The sequence below is a fragment of the Acinonyx jubatus genome, chromosome A1 (genome assembly GCF_027475565.1).
Source record: "Acinonyx jubatus isolate Ajub_Pintada_27869175 chromosome A1, VMU_Ajub_asm_v1.0, whole genome shotgun sequence".
In the NCBI taxonomy this organism is placed as follows: domain Eukaryota; kingdom Metazoa; phylum Chordata; class Mammalia; order Carnivora; family Felidae; genus Acinonyx; species Acinonyx jubatus.
This window is the reverse complement of record NC_069380.1, coordinates 112,171,443-112,190,408: the sequence shown is the minus strand read 5'-3', so window position 1 is coordinate 112,190,408 and position 18,966 is coordinate 112,171,443. Positions and strand designations below refer to the sequence as shown.

The 18,966-nt window shown below is 46.4% G+C and overlaps 1 protein-coding gene across 1 annotated transcript in view; it reads left to right on the top strand.

Moving 5' to 3' along the window:
* Positions 1-18,966, top strand: part of SPOCK1 (SPARC (osteonectin), cwcv and kazal like domains proteoglycan 1) — a 515,798-nt gene that overhangs the window by 370,152 nt on the left and 126,680 nt on the right. The window contains exon 5 of the mRNA XM_027076628.2: positions 10,831-10,957. Within this exon, the coding sequence (XP_026932429.1) occupies positions 10,831-10,957 (127 nt within the window). The remainder of the gene's footprint in view (positions 1-10,830; positions 10,958-18,966) is intronic.

Below are 18,966 nucleotides of genomic sequence, written 5' to 3'. Positions count from 1 at the left end.
TACTGGAATAAAGAAAGCTCAAGCGTTCACTTACATTTCCCTAATAGCTTGCTATTACACTGCTGGCTTGGCATTTTCCTTCACAAAGCAGTCTTACTCGGGCCCTGTATGTGTCTCTGTGTGCGTGTGTGTGCTCACATACGCAGATTTTTGTTACTTGTAGGTCCCCATGGCCACATTCGTTCACCAGGCTGAACTCCGAATTAAACCCCCACTGTCTCTGCCTCCCAGAGCCCCTTGGGTCCGCTGGCCATGCTCTGTCACTCTCTTAATGGGAGATGACTCCAACCTGTTAGTGGAATTTACATAATCACATCAGCCTGCTAATCTTCCTCATCTGGTCAGGAAACACCCAGAACATAGTCTAGGCTAGAAGTAGGATCCCTGGACATAATATATATTTGGTTTCAAGTGTAAGGAAACCTTGATTTCAGGTAATGTCGAAAAAATGGGAGAAAGACGACATCTGTGTTTGTTGTCTTGCAAGTTCCTTTTCTTCGTGCCCTTTTGGCCACGCACATGGCTGTGGCACTCGTAAAGGTACGATGGCTTGGGGGGGGGTTCCTGAAATGGACAGCAAATTTCTTGCTGTGTGGAGATTTTCTTAGAAAAGTTAGCAGTCCGTGAGAATCTGTAGTGTCTCAAGATGTGAATAAGAACAAAAGAGTTAATTTAAGGAAATACCTACCTCAAATCAGTGCAGACATTCAGAGTAATTATGATCTTTACGCTTTAGTAATAATGGTTGCATGCGATATGCATTCATTAGAAGTCTATCAGTTACAATGCTAGCATTATCTTTGAATTCTTTGCCCGATTTCTGGCACACAGTGGGTGATTAATAAGTGTTTACTGAAAAAGTCAAGACTATGTCTATAATCCTAGCTGCGTTTAGAATGTTTATACCTAATTTTTTGATAGCTTTCCTTGAACAAACCATCAAAATAATTTAGAAATTTAGTTCAGTTACAGTGATCTGACCCCTGAGTCTTCAATGAAACCTTTGAGGCCCGGTCACCTTTATCCAGGTCAATTAACTCCCTTTCTTTCAGCCTTCCTTCCTGCGCCTAGCAGATCTTTCTTCCATTCCAATCACTTGGAAACTAGAAACTGCTAGTTTCTTTAAACAAAACTGGAGATATGGGGAACTGGCAGTCAGGTGTGGGTTTGGCAACATGCATTTCTTTAAAAATTCTGAAAATACGTTTCTTTTAAAAACAATCTTTTAAAGTTTATTTTGAGAGAGAGAGAGAGAGAGAAAGAGAGAGAGAGAGAGAGAGAGAGAGAGGAGCAGAGAGATAGGAAGAGAGAGGACCTCAAGCAGGCTCTGTGGTGTCAGCACAGAGCCCAATGCGGGGTTCAAACGCACGAACTGAGATCATGCCCTGAGCCGAAATCAAGTGTCAGATGCTTAACCAACTGAACCACCCATGACCCCCTGAAAATGCATTTCCTTTTTAGATTTGGAACAAATTAGACCAACAGCACATGGTTGTGAGAGAGTCAAATAATAGACATGGAGAGTAAAAAAGCGGAAGTTCCCTTTCTCATACCCTCGGGCCTCCCCTGCTGACAGTTTGTTCCCTTTGGTGTGTATCTTAGTCATCACTTTGAGTTCAGTTACACCTGCACGCACAGTGTTGTTGGAAACTCTCATCTGGCTGTTGAATCTTCTCATCTCCGAAGAGTAGATTCATCCCCAGCTGCCTCGGCCTTTACACAGCTCAGGTGACGGGCAGGTCACGGAGACTCAAATTGACATTCACATACACCTGGAAAGATGTTCCTGCTTTTGGAATTCCTTGCATACGAGGCCCATGATTTTTTGGTGGCTGTGATTCTGCTCTAAGACTTTAAAAATAGGTAGTTTTCCTCTGGGTTTGAAGGTACTTTGGAAAACTTTTTGATGAGGGGTTGCAAGTATGCCTGTGAGCTGGATCAAGTCAGGTGGGGAAAAGGCACACAGAGGTGCTGGCTTTCTGGGGGTTGATGTGTGAGTTTGAATCAGTGGATCAGTGGGATGTCCACCCCTGATGACTGGGACCCACCATGAGCGGTCCTTCCCATCCCCTCAGGTCTGCTTTGCTCCCACAGTCTCCCTGACTCATCCCCCGCCCCAACACAGCTCCCCGTGTCCCATGACATCTCTTCTCCCTCTTGGTGATGTTGGCATATTGTGTGGAGGGCTTAAAACAGTACCTGGAACATTGCGAGAGCTCAAAACATGTTAGCTGTTATTGGTGGTAGTAACAGCATCAGCAGAAGCGTAGGTCCTCATAAATGCATAGCTGCTCTTATTATGTATTTGCCCTTTGAAGTCTCAAGTATCTGTAAACACATCTTTATACCATGAGGGTGCCCAGTAGCACTTAGGACACTCAGAGGCACACCATAGTTACTCCATGCATACTGAGAGCTTTTCCTGTTGTTCTCTAGTGGGCATCTGTTTATTCGAAAAATTGGCCTCTCTTTGAACAGGATCTTGCATCTGTAATCTTGTTCCTTTGGAAGACGATGGGGATTCAGGAGCCCATAGATACCAGGATAGAGAGTGTCTCACATGAGAGCCTGTCTCTGTCATCACAGCAGCTTTTGTAAATGACACAGGCCATTATGCTCTTCCTGTGTAATTTTATGACTTTGTATAATGACTCAAATAACCCTAACAACGGAGGAATTATAGCATCATTTTACATGACAGATTATTTCAGTGGTTAACATGTTTTTCATTTCAATTAACATTCATTATTTTGTCTCTGGTTCAAAATAGCTACCACGTCGGCTGTCTGAGTGTCCTCCATCCTTGTTTTGGAAGCAATTAGTTCTGATTTTGCAAACAAATTCAATCTTGTTTTTGAATGGGCAGTTTGATATTAACAAGAGAATAAAATGCACGTGATGCTGGCTGCCAGCAAACAAACATGGGGCTTCCTGGGACGGGACCCTCCCTGGGCGGGTTCTCAGGCCTCTGAGCTGACAGGTCTGCCTTAGAGCTGATGAGAGAGCACAGACAGGACAGAGGCAAAGGTCGTGGGACTGGGACTGGCTACGTGAGCCTCAGCTTCTCCCTTCTGTAAAATGGGGTCATACAGCATCTACTGTCAGAGGGTTATGGTGTGTGAGGAGTCAGGGGGGGTGTGTTCAAGGCGCTCAGCCTGGCAGGTCGTAGTCACATAAAACTCCTGGAGTCCTGCTCCTGTTCATTACCATCAGGCAGTGCTTTACTCTTTGACTAGCTGTTCATATAGAGTGAAATAATTGTATCTAAAGGTAGGCAAACCCGTTGGAATACCAAGGTATTAGATACAACGAAGGGGCTTTCTTCTATAACCAAAACAAGGAAGTCAGCAGTGCTGCATATACTCTTGGCAGCCCCTACCCCCAATGTATCAGTAAAATTTTTTGACACAGATTGTTGAATTTCATCATGTGGGATCGATGTCAGGAAATAGATACCTGTACATCTACTTATTGCTGAAAAGATTATTCCGGAAGGGTCTTTCCAGCCACTGTTTTGCTGTAGGCACTGGCTGTGGCTCCACTCTGGCCATAGCCAAGTGAAATTGGGCCACAACGGATGTCATCACTGCCCTCTTTGGTAGGGATATCTGCACGAGGAGTGGCAGGGTCCAGTGGGAAGCACGAGCAGGAAATCCTCGGTGTGTGGACTTGAAGGTTAAGGTTGACATTTCTAAGAACTAGGACAGGGACACGTTGGCAAGAGCAGTGACAGTCTGGTCAGTCTTGCTGGTAGCTGCTGCCCTCTTGAAAGGGTGTGAGTTGCTCTTGTAAATAATAGGAATACTAATAAATGTATTTGCATACTATACTTGAGTCCTCTGAGTGGTGTTCAAAAGAATAGTTTTGGAACAAAGTAAGTCTTGAAATTGAGACTATCAACATGAGCTTTGCCATCATTTGAATATTGCCCGATGATGCTTGCTGATGATTTCTACTGTTTGAATTTTCACTTCAGGCTACGTTGCTTGATAAACAGTACTAAACTTAACATTTCCTATTTGTTTAAAAAACATGTAAATAAAAGAGTGTGAAGAATGTAGAAAAACCTATGCTTCCAGGAATAGTTGAGGATTCCTGAGAATTCGTATTTCTCATTCACTCCTAAGTCCTAAAAATTAATATCTCTTGGGAATTTGGAAGCACTACATAAGGATCCTTACCCAGCCTGAGAAGTGGTCTGATCTCTGGAATACAGAAGGTCTTTCAGCCCTGAGATGCACAGGAGAGTTCCCTCCACCCATTTCATAGTTGTCGTCAGAAATTTTTGCTTTTCAAGTTGGACTTAGGGTTTCTTTTTTTTTTTTTTATATGAAATTTATTGTCAAATTGGTTTCCATACAACACCCAGTGTTCATCCCAAAAGGTGTCCTCCTCACTACCCATCACCCACCCTCCCCTCCCTCCCACCCCCCATCAAACCTCAGTTTGTTCTCAGTTTTTAAGACTCTCTCATGGTTTGGCTCCCTCCCTCTCTAACCATTTTTTTTTCCTTCCCCTCCCCCACAGTCTTCTGTTAAGTTTCTCAGGATCCACATATAAATGGAAACATATGGTATCTGTCTTTGTTTGCCTGACTTATTTCACTTAGTATAACACTCTCCAGTCCCATCCACGTTGCTACAAAAGGCCAGTTTTCATTCTTTCTCATTGCCACGTAGTAGTCCATTGTGTATATAAACCACAATTTCTCTTTTTTTATTTAAAAAAAAAATTAATGTTTATTTAAGAGACACAGAGTGTGAGCGGGGGAGGGACAGAGAGAGAGAGAGAGAAAGACACGGAATTTGAAGAGGCTCCAGGCTTTGAGCTGTCAGCACAGAGCCCGACGCGGGGCTCGAACTCACAAGCTGTGAGATCATGACCTGAGCTGAAGTGGGACGCTTAACCGACTGAGCTACCCAGGTGCCCCCACAATTTCTTTATCCATTCATCAGTTGACGGATATTTAGGCTCTTTCCCTAATTTGGCTATTGTTGAAAGTGCTGCTATCAACATTGGGGTACAAGTGCCCCTATGCATCAGCACTCCTGTATCCCTTGGATAAATTCCTAGCAGTGCTATTGCTGGGTCATAGGGTAGATCTATTTTTAATTTTTCGAGGAACCTCCACACTGTTTTCCAGAGCGACTGCACCACTTTGCATTCCCACCAACAGTGCGAGAGGGTTCCCATTTCTCCACATCCTCCCCAGCATCTGTAGTCTCCTGATTTGTTCATTTTAGCCATTCTGACCAGCGTGAGGTGATATCTGAGTGTGGTTTTGATTTGTATTTCCCTGATGAGGAGTGAAGTTGAGGACTTTTTCATGTGCCTGTTGGCCATCCGGATGTCTTCTTTAGAGAAGTGTCTATTCATGTCTTCTGCCCATTTCTTCACTGGATTATTTGTTTTTCAGGCGTGGAGTTTGGTGAGTTCTTTATAGATTTTGGATACTAGCCCTTTGTCCGATATGTCATTTGCAAATATCTTTTCCCATTCCGTCGGTTGCCTTTTAGTTTTGTTGATTGTTTCCTTTGCAGTGCAGAAGCCTTTTATCTTCATGAGGTCCCAATAGCTCATTTTTGTTTTTGATTCCCTTGCCTTTGGAGATGTGTCAAGTAGAAATTGCTGCAGCTGAGGTCAGAGAGGTTTTTTCCTGCTTTCTCCTCTAGGGTTTTGATGGTTTCCTGTCTCACATTCAGGTCTGTTACCCATTTTGAGTTTATTTTTGTGAATGGTGTAAGAAAGTGGTCTAGTTTCTTTTTTAAAAAGTTTATTTATTTTTCAACAGAGAGAGAGAGAGAGAGCGTGCGAGCGAGCGAGCGAGAGAGAGCGCACATGCAGGTGGGAGACAGAGAGAGAAAGGGAGACAGAGAGTCCCAAGCAGGCTCTGCACTGATAGCACAGAGCCCATCATGGGGCTTGAACTAAAGAACTGTGAGATCATGACCTGAGCTGAAATCAAGAATTGGATGCTTAGCCATCTGGGCCACCCAGGCACCCCTGACTTAGGATGTCTAAGTCTGTTGAATTCTTGTTGTTTAAAACCACATCATATGTTTATGTTCTCATTAGTGATAATAATGTCCAGATATTAAAGGAGAAAGTTCTAAAGGTCCAGATTAATAAATTCACTTACTTCACTGAAAAAAGTCATGTGTTGGGGGTTGCCCATGTTTCCAACCCAGGAGCATAGAAATGATGAGACGCAGTCACTACCCTTGAGGAGTGCATAGTATATTGAGGAAGAGAGACTCAAAAAGAGAGACTTATGCTATAGTGAATGTCACAGTTGCATCTGAACAAGGTGTAATGTTGGAACAGATGATGTCATGGTCGATTCTGCTTGAGGTAGAACTCACAGGATCAGGAGATACTTGATGAAAGGTAGTTGATTTGAACCTTGTACGAGGGGCAGACATGTGCCACGCAGGCAAAAAGCATTTGCCTAGGCATATAGACTTGAATTTGCATGGCACATGAAAGAAACCTGTAAGAGGCTCTTATGGCTGGCTGCTGTTGGGTCAGTAGGACTAAATGATGGGGGAAAGTGGTGAGGGCAGAAAAGGGAGATGTCCAGGATGGGCTCCAAGGCTTTTAGCCTGAGCATACCCCATACCCTGTCAGAATAAGTATAATAATTTGGTTAAGTTGAAGCAATGTTCTCCCTTAGAGACTAGTCGGGAGCCTGAGCAGGCGTGTTCATAGGACCATGGTGTCATGGGCGTGCAGCTTGGCTGCCTGTGGAGGAGCCCTACAAGACTTCCTGGGGGGGGGGGGGGTTTGGGTGGGGCCTTGAAGAAAGCCTTATGGAGGCAGAGAGGATGGAGGGGAGAAGTGTGGGTTTGTAAAGAAGACGAGTCAGACTGAGAAAAAGCCCACATGCTGGTCCAGGGACACGAAGATCCTTGGTGGGCTCTGGGAAACAGTAGAGGGGGGTTGGAACAAAAATGCTTGGTGGTAGTGGTCCATGTGTACGTGTGTGTGTAGGGGTGTGTGTATGTATTGGAGAGGGGAGAAAAGCAGATATTGACCCTGTAAAGGTAGGCTCAGTCAGTTTAATACCAAAAACTAGGAAATCAGACTGTGCTCTAGGAGGTGAGGCAAAGATAGAGGTTCTAAGTATAGGGGTCACATCATCAGATTTGTACTTAAGAATCACTCTGCTTCAGAAACATAAATGCTGGAAATTTTGGTAATCTTAAAAAAAGATTAAGAATAAATAGTTAAGCCCAAGAAAATAAGAAATGCCTGTGACCTTCCAGTTGTCTGTCTTCTCTCCTTCATAGGGTGCTTGTAGGTTGGGATTTTCTTTGTGGTGCTGTCAGTAGGGTAGGAAGTGTGGCTGTCCCTAGCACCAGCTAGGCCAGGATGGAGTTAGGGCTTCATGGCCATTTGAAAGGCTGGTAGGACCTGCTTTCCAGATTAAATTGCTTGTGTCACGCCAGGTAATAAATGTCTATGACATTGGGTATAGCAATGCCTTCAAGATACTTCGTAGGATTTCATTCTTTGACTCAAGAAGTAAAATATGTTAAAGTCAGAAGAGTTGGTCCCCTGCATCGGCTGGGTTGGTTAATTTGTAGGGTCTTTACTGAATTGTGGGGGTTAAAATATACACAACAGCCAGGGAAGTTATGCCTCCATGGGTTCACATATACTTGCCCATAACCTCATATAATATGGTCTCTGGATGCAGACCAGAGGTTTGGGTGCCATTTCCACTGGAGTCCCAGGGAGGTAAAGAACATCCGAGTTTGCTCTGATATAACAGGTATTCTTGTTTCATTGGAACTGTGAAAATTTAGGTCCGGTTGGGCTCTAGTCCCTGAGGCATCCTCGGAGAGGTCAAACATGGTACCTCGATGACCACCAGACGTTGGGTGTGTTCAGCTTGCTCCTTTGCAGGTGTAGAGCCAGGGACAATGTTTCAGAGAAGCTTTATTTATAAAACTGAGCCTAGTGATGAAACTAAAGATGCCAAAATAAGAATTTAAATGGTCCCAGAGCCGTATTTAGTCATTTCCAGGATAGCCTTGTTCCAACAAGTGTATGTGAGGTAGCTTTGCTCTATTTCTGTGTCACACTGGCCAAGTCATTGCCTGTCTGTGTCTAATTCCTCATTTATAAATTAGAGTTCTTAGGTTAGATTAGTTTTAAGGTGTTTTGTGTTTCTGACAGTCTGCTATTTTGTGATTCACTTCTGAGAAACCATGGCATTGGTCGGCACATAGAGACCCACCCCCTCACCCCACAGGCATATATGGAGCACTCATGCTGCACCAGGCCTGCTGGTAAGCACAAGCCAGCCCTATCTCTTTGTGTCCCCACAGTGAACTTGGTTTAATGGTGAAGTTCAGGTCCACCAGGCATGATCTGTCATTAACTGATAGTACATGATTCCATCTTTTTCTCAAGGCCATTGGCTCAGCTCCACATTTACTTCTCCCTCCTCTCCCTTTGGCTCAGCTCCTTTCCTATGTGGCATCATCGCACGTGGTGATGTCTGCTCCAGCAAAGCTGCCCGCTCTTTGGATTTTATAGCCCCTTTCTGGGAACTCATCACAAGAATTGTTTCAGCAGTGGGCATGCACACTGGGGACCAGCCCAGGAGAGGGCCTGCCAGATGCCAGAACTGCTGCGTATATTTGTTGATTCTTCATCAGTGTCAGACAGTCTGCTGTGTGAATGATGATAAATGTGTGGTGTTCTGCTGAAGGACTCATGGGCTCTCACGTTAACCCCGTGCTGACAGCCTGCTTGTCCGCTATGTGGAGTCCCATCAGCCATCATCCCTTTCTCTCAAGTCCAGAACAAACCTTGAATGAGTAAAGTATGTTTGGCAAAGGGTAATAGGTAATCATGTCCATATGAATTAGAAATGCAATTTTTTTCTCCAGACAGAGAGGCAAGGACAAGGTAGGTACCTGCTACAGAAACAGGGAGGCATTGGAGAGAGGACCACAAGTGACAAACACATAGGTGCCCCCAAAGAAATTTCAAGTTCGTAATCTAGGCATGATTACGTGGGCTGGCGTGGGCTGAAGAAGAGATTCATCCTTGGCCACTGTGCAGCTGTACGAACGTCATCATAGGCCTGGCCACCAGTTATCTTCCCAACTTTGGGCAAGGCTCTTGCCCAACTTGGGCTTCACTTCCCATCATTAGTAACATGAGTAAACTGGACTCGGTGATCTTATAGCATCCCTATAGGACCTCCTTCGTCAGTTTATTGGTCAGACAGGCCCAGCCTTGTGGCCCATCCAGCCTGGGATCCCTGATGGCCTCAAGGGTTTGGCTGCGGGTACCTGGCCAACCTCAAAGGTAATTTCTCAAACAGACCTTCCTCCTTTTACAGCCTCCCCCATATTGCTAGGGAAGGTCTGAGATTGAATAAGAACCACGTTGGTGGGTGCTTTTCCTAGGTCACTTTCCTTCGTTTGGAAGAATGTGGATTACCTCACACCCCAAACCCAAATTCGTAATGAGCTGGAGATTTATTCCATGCCTGAGTGAAAAGATTTTCTTCTGTGGCCCCATGAGTTCTCCCAGGGGATTAAATGACGTTCCAACCCTAGGGCCTTAGAATGAAGTCACATTTCTAAGGCATTGGTAATTTCATCCTCTACACGCCCATTTGTTATTGGGGCAAATAATTATAGTGATAGCTGCCTTTTTTCTTGCTTTGTGTTTTTTTAGGTGTTATACTGAGTACGTACATCACCTCATTTAATCTTCATAACACCGGCTTGAAGTAGATTCTATTTTCCTCCATTGTATAGATGAGGAAACTGAGACAGACTTACAGTTCCAGGGTTAAATGTCCTGCCAAGATCACACAGTGAGCTAGTGGCAGAGCTGAGATTTGCACTTATGTTTTCTGACTCCAGGGCCCAAATGTTAGCCTCCAGGCAAGACTTCCAAAGGCAAAGCACTTGAAGGACACCATAATCACCTGATGGATGGTCCATCCACAGTCACTTATCCTCCCCCTAGAACTCGCCACGTAGGCATGAGAGTTACTCCCAGCAGTTTGCTAGGACAGTAGAGACCATGGGGAAAAAGGAGGCAATCACTGCAGGCCTTTCTTTCAGTGGTTTATGATTCAGGGATGGGGTTCCTTCCGTGGACATAAGCCATCCTAATAGCACCATTTATCATTATGACACAGGTTAGGATAGAGGAAAACAGAGCCAGAATGGAAGAGTAGAATTCTGATTATTTTAGCAGTTGAAAGTGACATCACATCAGAGCCTCTATAGAATGGCAAATTGGAAGCTGGACCAGAATTGCTTCAAAATGTATCCAGAGATCGTTTTCCACTGCTGCGATAAAGTCATTTGCTTGCGTCTGGAGATGGGTTTCTATCTAAACTGCTCTCTGACTTGTCTGTGTGTTAGCCAGCTGGGAAGGCTCTCCATCAGCCCTGGAGGACTGTGAAGCTCTGGGGTGCTGTTTCTGGGTCATCCATGATGTGCCACACGCTGTACTGGGGTCCCAGTGAGCTAATGGGGCCACTCCCTCTTTGTTTCTTTCAATGTGTTGTGAATGTCTTTTCATGTAACCAAGTCATGTTTTCCATTATTTTTAATGGCCACATTGTTGTCCTTGGTATGTCTGGTGGGTTGAACCTGGGCTTTTGGAACAGAATCTCTTGCCCTTGTCAGCACGTTGGTTCAAACGGGAACACCAGCAAAGGCCTCCGGGTTGCGCTGGGCTGTTTGACCACCGCTTTCGTTTATTCGGTTGGCCTTTGTCCAGGTACCTTGCGGGTGAGACCCATGGGAGCCGGATCTTCAGTGAATTTATCCCCTCTTTTTCCATCCTTAGGCAAAAGAAGGGAAACGTGGCCCACAAACACTGGGTTGGACCTTCGAATCTGGTGAAGTGCAAGCCCTGCCCTGCCGCACAGTCAGCCATGGTCTGCGGCTCCGATGGCCACACCTACACTTCCAAGGTCAGTCATCTCTGTTGTCTTTTCTGTCATCCAGAATATCCCACGCCTGCCTGTTCTGACAAGTCTCTGTGCCAAAAGTAGGGCCTGTGAATCCCTAGTTTTGTTGGGCTTTGGGCCTTGCCCTCAAGAAGCTGCCACGTGAATAAACTCTCGAGCCAAAGAGACCAGATAAAAATGTTACCTACCTCCCATGTAACTGGAGTGATCAAGAACCATGGGGAAAGGATCATTGTGAGAATGGCCTGTGATCCTGAAGTCAGTCTAGGCAGGCTTCCTGGAGAAGGTGAGGTAGCAAGCTGTTCCAAAGATGTGAGTCATAGAGCTCAGCCGATGGGTGTCTCTGGAGTTTGCTGTAGCTCGTGTCTGCCCATCTCCTGCAGCTGGAGCTCCAGCCCTTTTCTCTCTCCTCCTGTTGTCTGTATGAGGCTCACCTGGGGATGGATTCTGGGTCTAAAGAGAGTGGCTGTCACCCACACCTTGGGCACTTGTGGCCACACCGCCTACAGTTCTTGAGCTTGGGCCTTTCTGCTAGATCCCTCTCGGTCCCTCGCCCTCTGCACACACAGCTGACAGCTTCTGTTCCTGTGATCCCCTCACCATCTACCCTGTGGAGATCCCCCCAGGCCTGGGAGGGCCCTCACTGCCTACCGTACCCAGAAGCTGAAGCTGATTTGGGTTATTGCGAGGCAATGCCGTGCGTTCCTGCGGATTCTCTTTGCACAGACCATATATTTTTTGTTCGCTGAAAGCAAGAGTTTTATTCTTTTAGATTCTCACATTTTTCTAACTAAAGAGAATATGCATAGCTAAACAGGAAGCCAGAAGGTAGGTCTTGCTTATATGCAGGTCCATGTAATCTGCTTTAGGACCTCGATATCATCCTTACGATTTGACCGCTTGTTTGTTCTTTCAACAAGTATCATTTGGGCCCTTTTTATGTGCCACACTCTGTGCCAGATGCTCGGGAAACTTACTGTGGGAATACAAAAAGTTCACCCATCTTCACAGCCAGAGTCAAGAATCCTTACATCCTCAACCTCAGACCTGCCCTGGGAATTAGAGCTTTTCTGCCCAGGGTCACAGTCAGTACATCCTGGTTAAAGAGCCCACTTGGCTCAGCATACCTACCCTTGCCCCTTCCCCTACTGTCCCTGACCTCTGATGGAATCAGTTTGAGATAATTTGTAGTCACAGGGCTTGCTTCTGGCACCCTGCACATGTCTGCAGTTGTGGATTTTGGTGGGGTGTTGGGGGGGGCACTGATGAATCAGTCCTATCTCCCACTCCCCAAAGGCAGATCAGGCCAGGACTGTCTTCCACCCAAAGCCCAGCTTCTCAGTATGTAAAGGGTTGTCTGGAGCTGGTTGTGATATAGGAAGTCTTGTGCGGGGCCTGAGATCTGCATTTCTAACAACTTCCCAAGAGACGTCCATGCTGGTGGTCAGTGGACCACACTAGGTAGTGAGGACTTTGGTTTTTATAGGCATCTCCTAATACATCTTTTTACCTCCAGTCTGCTTTTTCCTTGCCTCCAAAGTCCATTTCTGCATGACAGAGAGATGGGGATGATTCTGTAATAAAGGCCTGTTGAGCGTCTCGCCCTCTTAAAACGATTTCTTCTTAAAGAAGAAAAAGATGCCTGTGTGACTGTCACAGTGAGGGGAGAGGGGGTGGGAGGGTGAGAGAGCAGTCCAAGAGGAGACCTGTAGGCAAAGCTGGAAGGTGAGCCGATGGTCCAGCAAGGCCGGGCTTGGGGGACGCTGGTTACTATGACCGCCTTCTTCTCCGTGTCTGCCTTAAGAATGTCAGGCTCTAGACTCAGAAGCGGTGCCTGTCACCACCTTCACCAGGGACAGAACGCAGTACATGCCGGCTGCTCATTGAGTGTCATGGGCAGGAGGGGAGCCTCCAAGGACTCTGGCTAAGAAGGAATAGCAAGAACCTGGTCTTTGTAACCCATCTGGGATTTGAGGGGTTGGATTTCAGAGAGCTTAGTGATTAAGAAAAATAAGCTGTCCCCACCCTGGGCCAAAGTGCTTAGCTCAACACCCAGCCCAGGGCTCTGGCAGAGAGTCAGAGGCTCCTGAAAATGATTCTGTCTTTGTGAAGGTCTAGTTAGTGTGGTTCAAATGATTCCCTCCAGCTCTGGAATAAACTGTCTGATCCTCAAGCCTGAGATTGGAGACGGGCCACGAAATGTCAGTGGAGGATCGGGGCTGTTGGGGCAAGTGGCATATTGCACATCAAACTCCAGCAAAAACCTGCCAGCTCACCTCTGCCTCTCACTCGCAAAAGGAGCTTCAAATGCCAGCTCCCCATGACCCCGAGCTACAAGGAGCAGTAGTAACCTGTCAGCTGTGGCTTGAAGTGCTGTCAGTTGCCCCGGGAATGTCTCTGGAAATGCTTGCTGGTCTCGGCCCCCATGCAGTCCAGGCAGGAAAGTTGCCTTTTGTTGTAGAAGGTTGCCTACCCACCGATACTGATAAATCGCTTGTCTAAGAGGCAGGACGGGATTTGGAAGAGTCCTTTGCAATGATTCCTGATTCTTCAAAAAAAGAGTGACTTCCGGATACTGCTGGGCCCTCAAAGCTTTCACTGGCCTCAGCCTGCTCTTGGTCCAGTGTCCTGGAATTGCAGCCCCAGCTTAAACACAGCCCTCAGTTTCCCAGACCTGCTCAGCTATCTATTCCTAAAGCCAACAAAGAGACCTAAAGCATTCTTATTAGAAACTGTAGTATCCTTTTCCCCATTCTCCATATGCGGTATACTGAGGCCCACAGAGCCAAGGACAGTGGCAGATTTTGACACCCAAGGTTTCCTGCCTTGATATCTATAATCACCCACTTCTTTTTATAAATTTAAGTTTATTTATTTATTTTGAGAGCAAGAGAGAGTATGAGCAGGAGAGGGGCAGAGAGAGAGAGGAAGAGAGAGAATCCCAAGCAGGCTCCACACTGTTAGTGTAGAGCCTGATGTGGGGTTCGAACCCACAAACCGTGAGATCATGACCTGAGCCACAATCAAGAATCAGGTGCTTAACCAACCGAGCCTTCCAGTTGCCCCCTACAATCACCCACTTCTATTTGAAGTTAAAAAAAGGAAGGCAGTCAGGGAGGGGTAACATTGGAGTGGAGTGGAAAATGGTGTAGGTATTAGTCTTTGACATTAGTCTCCTACTTTTCTACCTTATATGAACTTCTAGAGAGGTGACATCTTTTCCCTAAAGAAACGGAGCACATGGTAGTCTGTCAGTAACTGTGTGTTGACTGTTCTAGATCTCTGAGCCCACGGATACTTTTAAAACCCATTCAATGAGGCATCCTTCCAAGGGGATCTTTCAGTCGGGTGGTTTACTACTAGAAGTGTTTCAATAATTGCCCCCAAATACATGACCACCTTTTCATGGAGGTTTAAGAGGACATTTTAGTCCTATAGACAAAGCTGTTGGGGGACCACAAGTAGATGGTCAGTTAATAAGAGTGAATGAGTTAACTATTCATGAACTCCATCCCACAGAGTTACCACCTTTTGCGGGGCGGCGGGGGGGGGGGGAGTCATTGGGTTCAGGAAACAAGAACTGATGAGACCCTGAACATGATCAATAGGAGGGATTTGATATCGTAAGTCAAATTCACAAAAATGAGTGTTGGCAAAACATCTTGTAGCCCTTGTCCCCATCATCATCAGGGAAACCCCCACCCCATACCCCATAAGAAATGATCGCAGTCCTCCAGGGGGAGGCGTTTGCTCTCTTTGGGATGGATCTGAAGGCTGTGGGGCACACTGTCAGGAGCAGGAGGAAGAAGGAGCCTGTATATCAGCTCTGTTCTGGATGCTGGGTAGTTGTCTTCAGGTGGTATCACACAAACTCTCCTGATTCTATACCCAGAACAGTGTGAGGATCCTAGAACTTGAGGGAAGTGCTTAGAAGCCCCTGTCTTGGCAGAGCTCCTAGTGACCTGGCATCAGCAACCCACTCAGAGTTTTGTGACTGAAGGTAAAGTGAACAAAAACGCACCAAGTCTTGAGCTGAAAGGATATGAGGTGTTGCATGGCAATAAATGTTTATTCATACTCTGTATCCATAAAAGAGAAGGAATAAAAAACCACCGGTGGGGATAGACCAATTGAAGGCCAACCCTGCAGCTGCTTTGAAAGTATGATGTGGACCCTGCCCCTTGACTTGGGTTTGAGGCAGTGAGGATCGCCCTAGTCATCTTACTACCCTTGATGTCCTGTTATCCTGGCCAGAAAAACTGAACCAGTCCAGAAACTCCGTAAATTTTTATTTTCTTCCTTACCGTGTATCGTGCGTTGTCCTACTTGCTGTGGCTATGACAAAGGGCAAAGCAGACAAAGCCTCACTTTTCATGGGACTTAAAGGTAGGCAAATTGAAAAGCAGTCTCCTTTTATCAGAACAGATGTTCAGATGAAGGGCATTGAGTGCTGCAGGACACAAAGCGGGGCTACCACCACCAGTTGGGAGGTGTGAATGGTTTTGGTAGAGGAAGTGATGATTCCGTGGAGATCTTAAGGCTGGAAGGAATCAACCAGAGCCAAAGTGGCATGGAGCACAGCACATCCATCCGAGGGGAGAGGGGGTTGAAGAGTTAGATGAAGGACAGCATGTCCCCTTGAAGGAGCTTGTGACCATTGGTATGGCTGGTCACATGTAATCTGGGGACAGGGAGTTAACTAGCTGCAGAAATGAGGCTGGAAAAGTAATAAGGGGCCATTTCTGTAGGGACTTTGAAGGCCATGTGAGGGGGCTGGACTTTGCCCTAACAGCACTGGGGATCCTATTAAGGGTTTCTGGTTTTGAATTCACTTGCACTGGCTACTAAGTAGACATGGTTGGGGGCAAGACTGGAGGCAGGGTAGCCATGAGGAGACTGCTGGTATGAGTGAGGCCCGGAAGTGTATAATGGTTGCAGAGATGGGCAGAAAACAGTCGACAGAGGCATTCAGGGAGTCAGAGCTGGTCTCGGTGACCATGTGAATTTCAGACACAAGGGAGTCGTTTCAGCTCTGAGCTCGGCAAAAGGCCTTCTTCACCATCCTAGTCCTGATGAGACTTGGAAATCCTCTTGCCAATAGCTTCATGGAGTCAGCCTGGGCCAGCTTGGAACCTGTCATCTGTGAACCCCTTTGCTTCCTCTCCTGGCATCCATGTGGAAAGATGAGAGCTTATTGGGGTCCTGCCTGCCAACTTTTAATTTTGCCTGTGTGCAGAGGGGCACAGCCACTGCTGACCACAGTCCGGCAGCCTGGGCTTCAAGTGGGCAAGCTCAGCTTTCCTCCCTCTGGAGGGGAGAGCTGTTTGGGAAAATGTAGTGGCTCTGAGGTCCCTGGCGGCTCAGAAGGGAGGAGGGCCCCACTGCTCCATGTCTTGTTTCTGGTAGACAGGCCTCTTTTATTTTTTTATTTTTTTATTTTTTTTTTCAACATTTATTTATTTTTGGGACAGAGAGAGACAGAGCATGAACGGGGGAGGGGCAGAGAGAGAGGGAGACACAGAATCGGAAACAGGCTCCAGGCTCTGAGCCATCAGCCCAGAGCCTGACGCGGGGCTCGAACTCCCGGACCGCGAGATCGTGACCTGGCTGAAGTCAGACGCCCAACCGACTGCGCCACCCAGGCGCCCCTAGACAGGCCTCTTTTAATAGGACTTCGTGGAGTCCCTTCAGTCTGGACCCATCTGACCAAAGCTCAGATGTCAGTGCTAGGACTGCTCATGTCCCCACCAGAAGCCACTGGTCCTTGGCCTGACCTTGAGGAGAAGACTCCCTGAATGGAACTGGGAGGCCCTGAGAGCCAACTCTGTTCTCCCCCATGAGCCTGGCTGTTGGTAATTGGAAAACAAGCAGTCAGACACCCTTCTGCTCCCACCCCCCTCTCCAGAACGTTTACTTCCTTAATCACTGTTAAACAATTAGCAAATGGCTCATTTATGTCTAGACGCAGAAGAGAGATGCAGAGTCAAGAGCTGCTGTGGAGGAAAATGTTTCTCTTCTGTTCTGAATGTGCTCTCACAAGGGACGGCGAGAGAGAGCTTGCTTTACAGGGTTGGCATTTCTTTCAACATATTGTCGCTGCGGATTATATTATTTTCAGAGTCATCTTAATAGTTTCCAACAATTGCTACCCAGTAAAGGTCACGTTTGAAGTTTTTGGCAAATAGAGTCTCGGTTGGCCGGTATTTCCTATGCACAGACTGTTGTGAAGAGTGAGAGCAATCCAGGGTGGAGGTTGTAAGACTTCGCAAGATAGCGTTAAACTTAGTGTCTCTTCCCAGTCTCCCCCAGGCTTTTGTGGCCCTGTGACCGTGACTGGCATGGGACATTTTTATGTATAGCTCCTCTTCTTTGCTTTTCAACAGAGTGGAGGGTGTCCATATTTTGGGGGATATTTTTGGATAACCCTTCCGCCATAGAACCCGCTGGGTGGCAGTTGTCTTCACTTGCAAGTGTCTCCTTGGCGAGGGCATTGCTTCTGGCTAACCAGAACATCACGTGATGGGAGACAAAAGGTGGAGGGCTTGCGTTGGCATGTTTGTGCATCAGGGGATTGGAACACAGGGGTAGTGGTGATGGCCCAAGGATAAGAGGACTAACAGCAATTAGGGGAGCCACTGGATGTGCCCATCTGGCAGCCCTGTGGAGGGTCAAGAAGTAGGAACAATCCCGACGCCATCCCCTTGTGCTCTAGGTAGCAGGGGGAGAAAGCAGCGGTGCACCCGTGGACCACGTGGACACCAGTGATCTGGGGAGGGAGTCATGTGGTAGATTTCATTATTTTGATTTTCTGTTGCTTAGGAAAAGCCTGCAAAACAGGCTTTATGACTTTGCAGGTATACTCCGTGGATCTAACCAACTTTAAGCAGTTTTATATGTTAAAGCTTCTGAGATTTGGGGATTCACATCCCATCACAGGTGGCCCAACTTTGCTTTTCCACTCAGGTCTTGTTCATTTTCAACCTCCTTTCCTCCATCAGGAGTAGCCAAATATCATTTAGACTGAGAGCTGGAATTCAGGGTGCAAAAACCCTCGACTCTTGGGTTAAATAGAAGTCTTGCCCTAGTTCTGTTATTCTCTCCTTTTCTCCTTCACGGGGTTTTGGAAGGAGCAAGTACAAATAATATGTAAAATACTGATTGGGTGTTAGTTAGGATGTACGTTCTGGCTGCTCTAACAAAAATCCACATGAAACAGAGGCTTAAACAGAGGTAGTTTTATTTCTCTCTCATGCAAACATCCCAAAGGCAAGCAGCCCAGGGAGGGTCACTGACCAGGGTCCTTTCAGCTCATCGTCCTGTCTTTCTCAGCCAATGTAGTTGTTGAGCTTCCGCGCCTGGGTCCAAGGTGGCTGCTGTGCCCAGCCAGAAGGAAGGAGAAAAGGAAGGAGGCACAATCCAGAAGTCACCAGTGTCACTTCTGCTCACATCCTCTTGGACACAGCTTAATCACAAGGCTCCATGAGGCTGCAAAGGAGTCTGGGAAATGTAGTTTTTATTGTGGAAGGCTATATGCCTAGCTAAAATTTGAGAGTCACATAATTAGAGGAATAGAGTGGATATTGGGGTTACCTGTCAGTCTCTATTGTAGTAATATTTTAAATCACAGTAATGACAAGAACAACATCGAAACAATAGCACTTAATTACTAATTTAGTAATACATAGCAATAGGTACTCTGACCTTGTGCTGAGTGCCATCGTATTGTATTTCCTCTAGCTTTCCATCTAATTCCTACAACAGACCTATGAGGTAATACTTTTATTAGTCCCAAATTAATGACGAGTACATCGAAGCCCTGCAACGTTTCCAAGGGCAACACGGCTCGTAAGCAGGAGGGCAGATACTAGAACACGGGTCCACCTCTCACATCAGTCTTTACTTTCATAAGTGCAGAGCCGTCTGAAAAGTAATGTAAAATACCAGCTGTGTCATCAGGATGCTTTTGATTTCGTGTGACAGAAACATAACTCAAACTTTGCTTACTCCCAAAA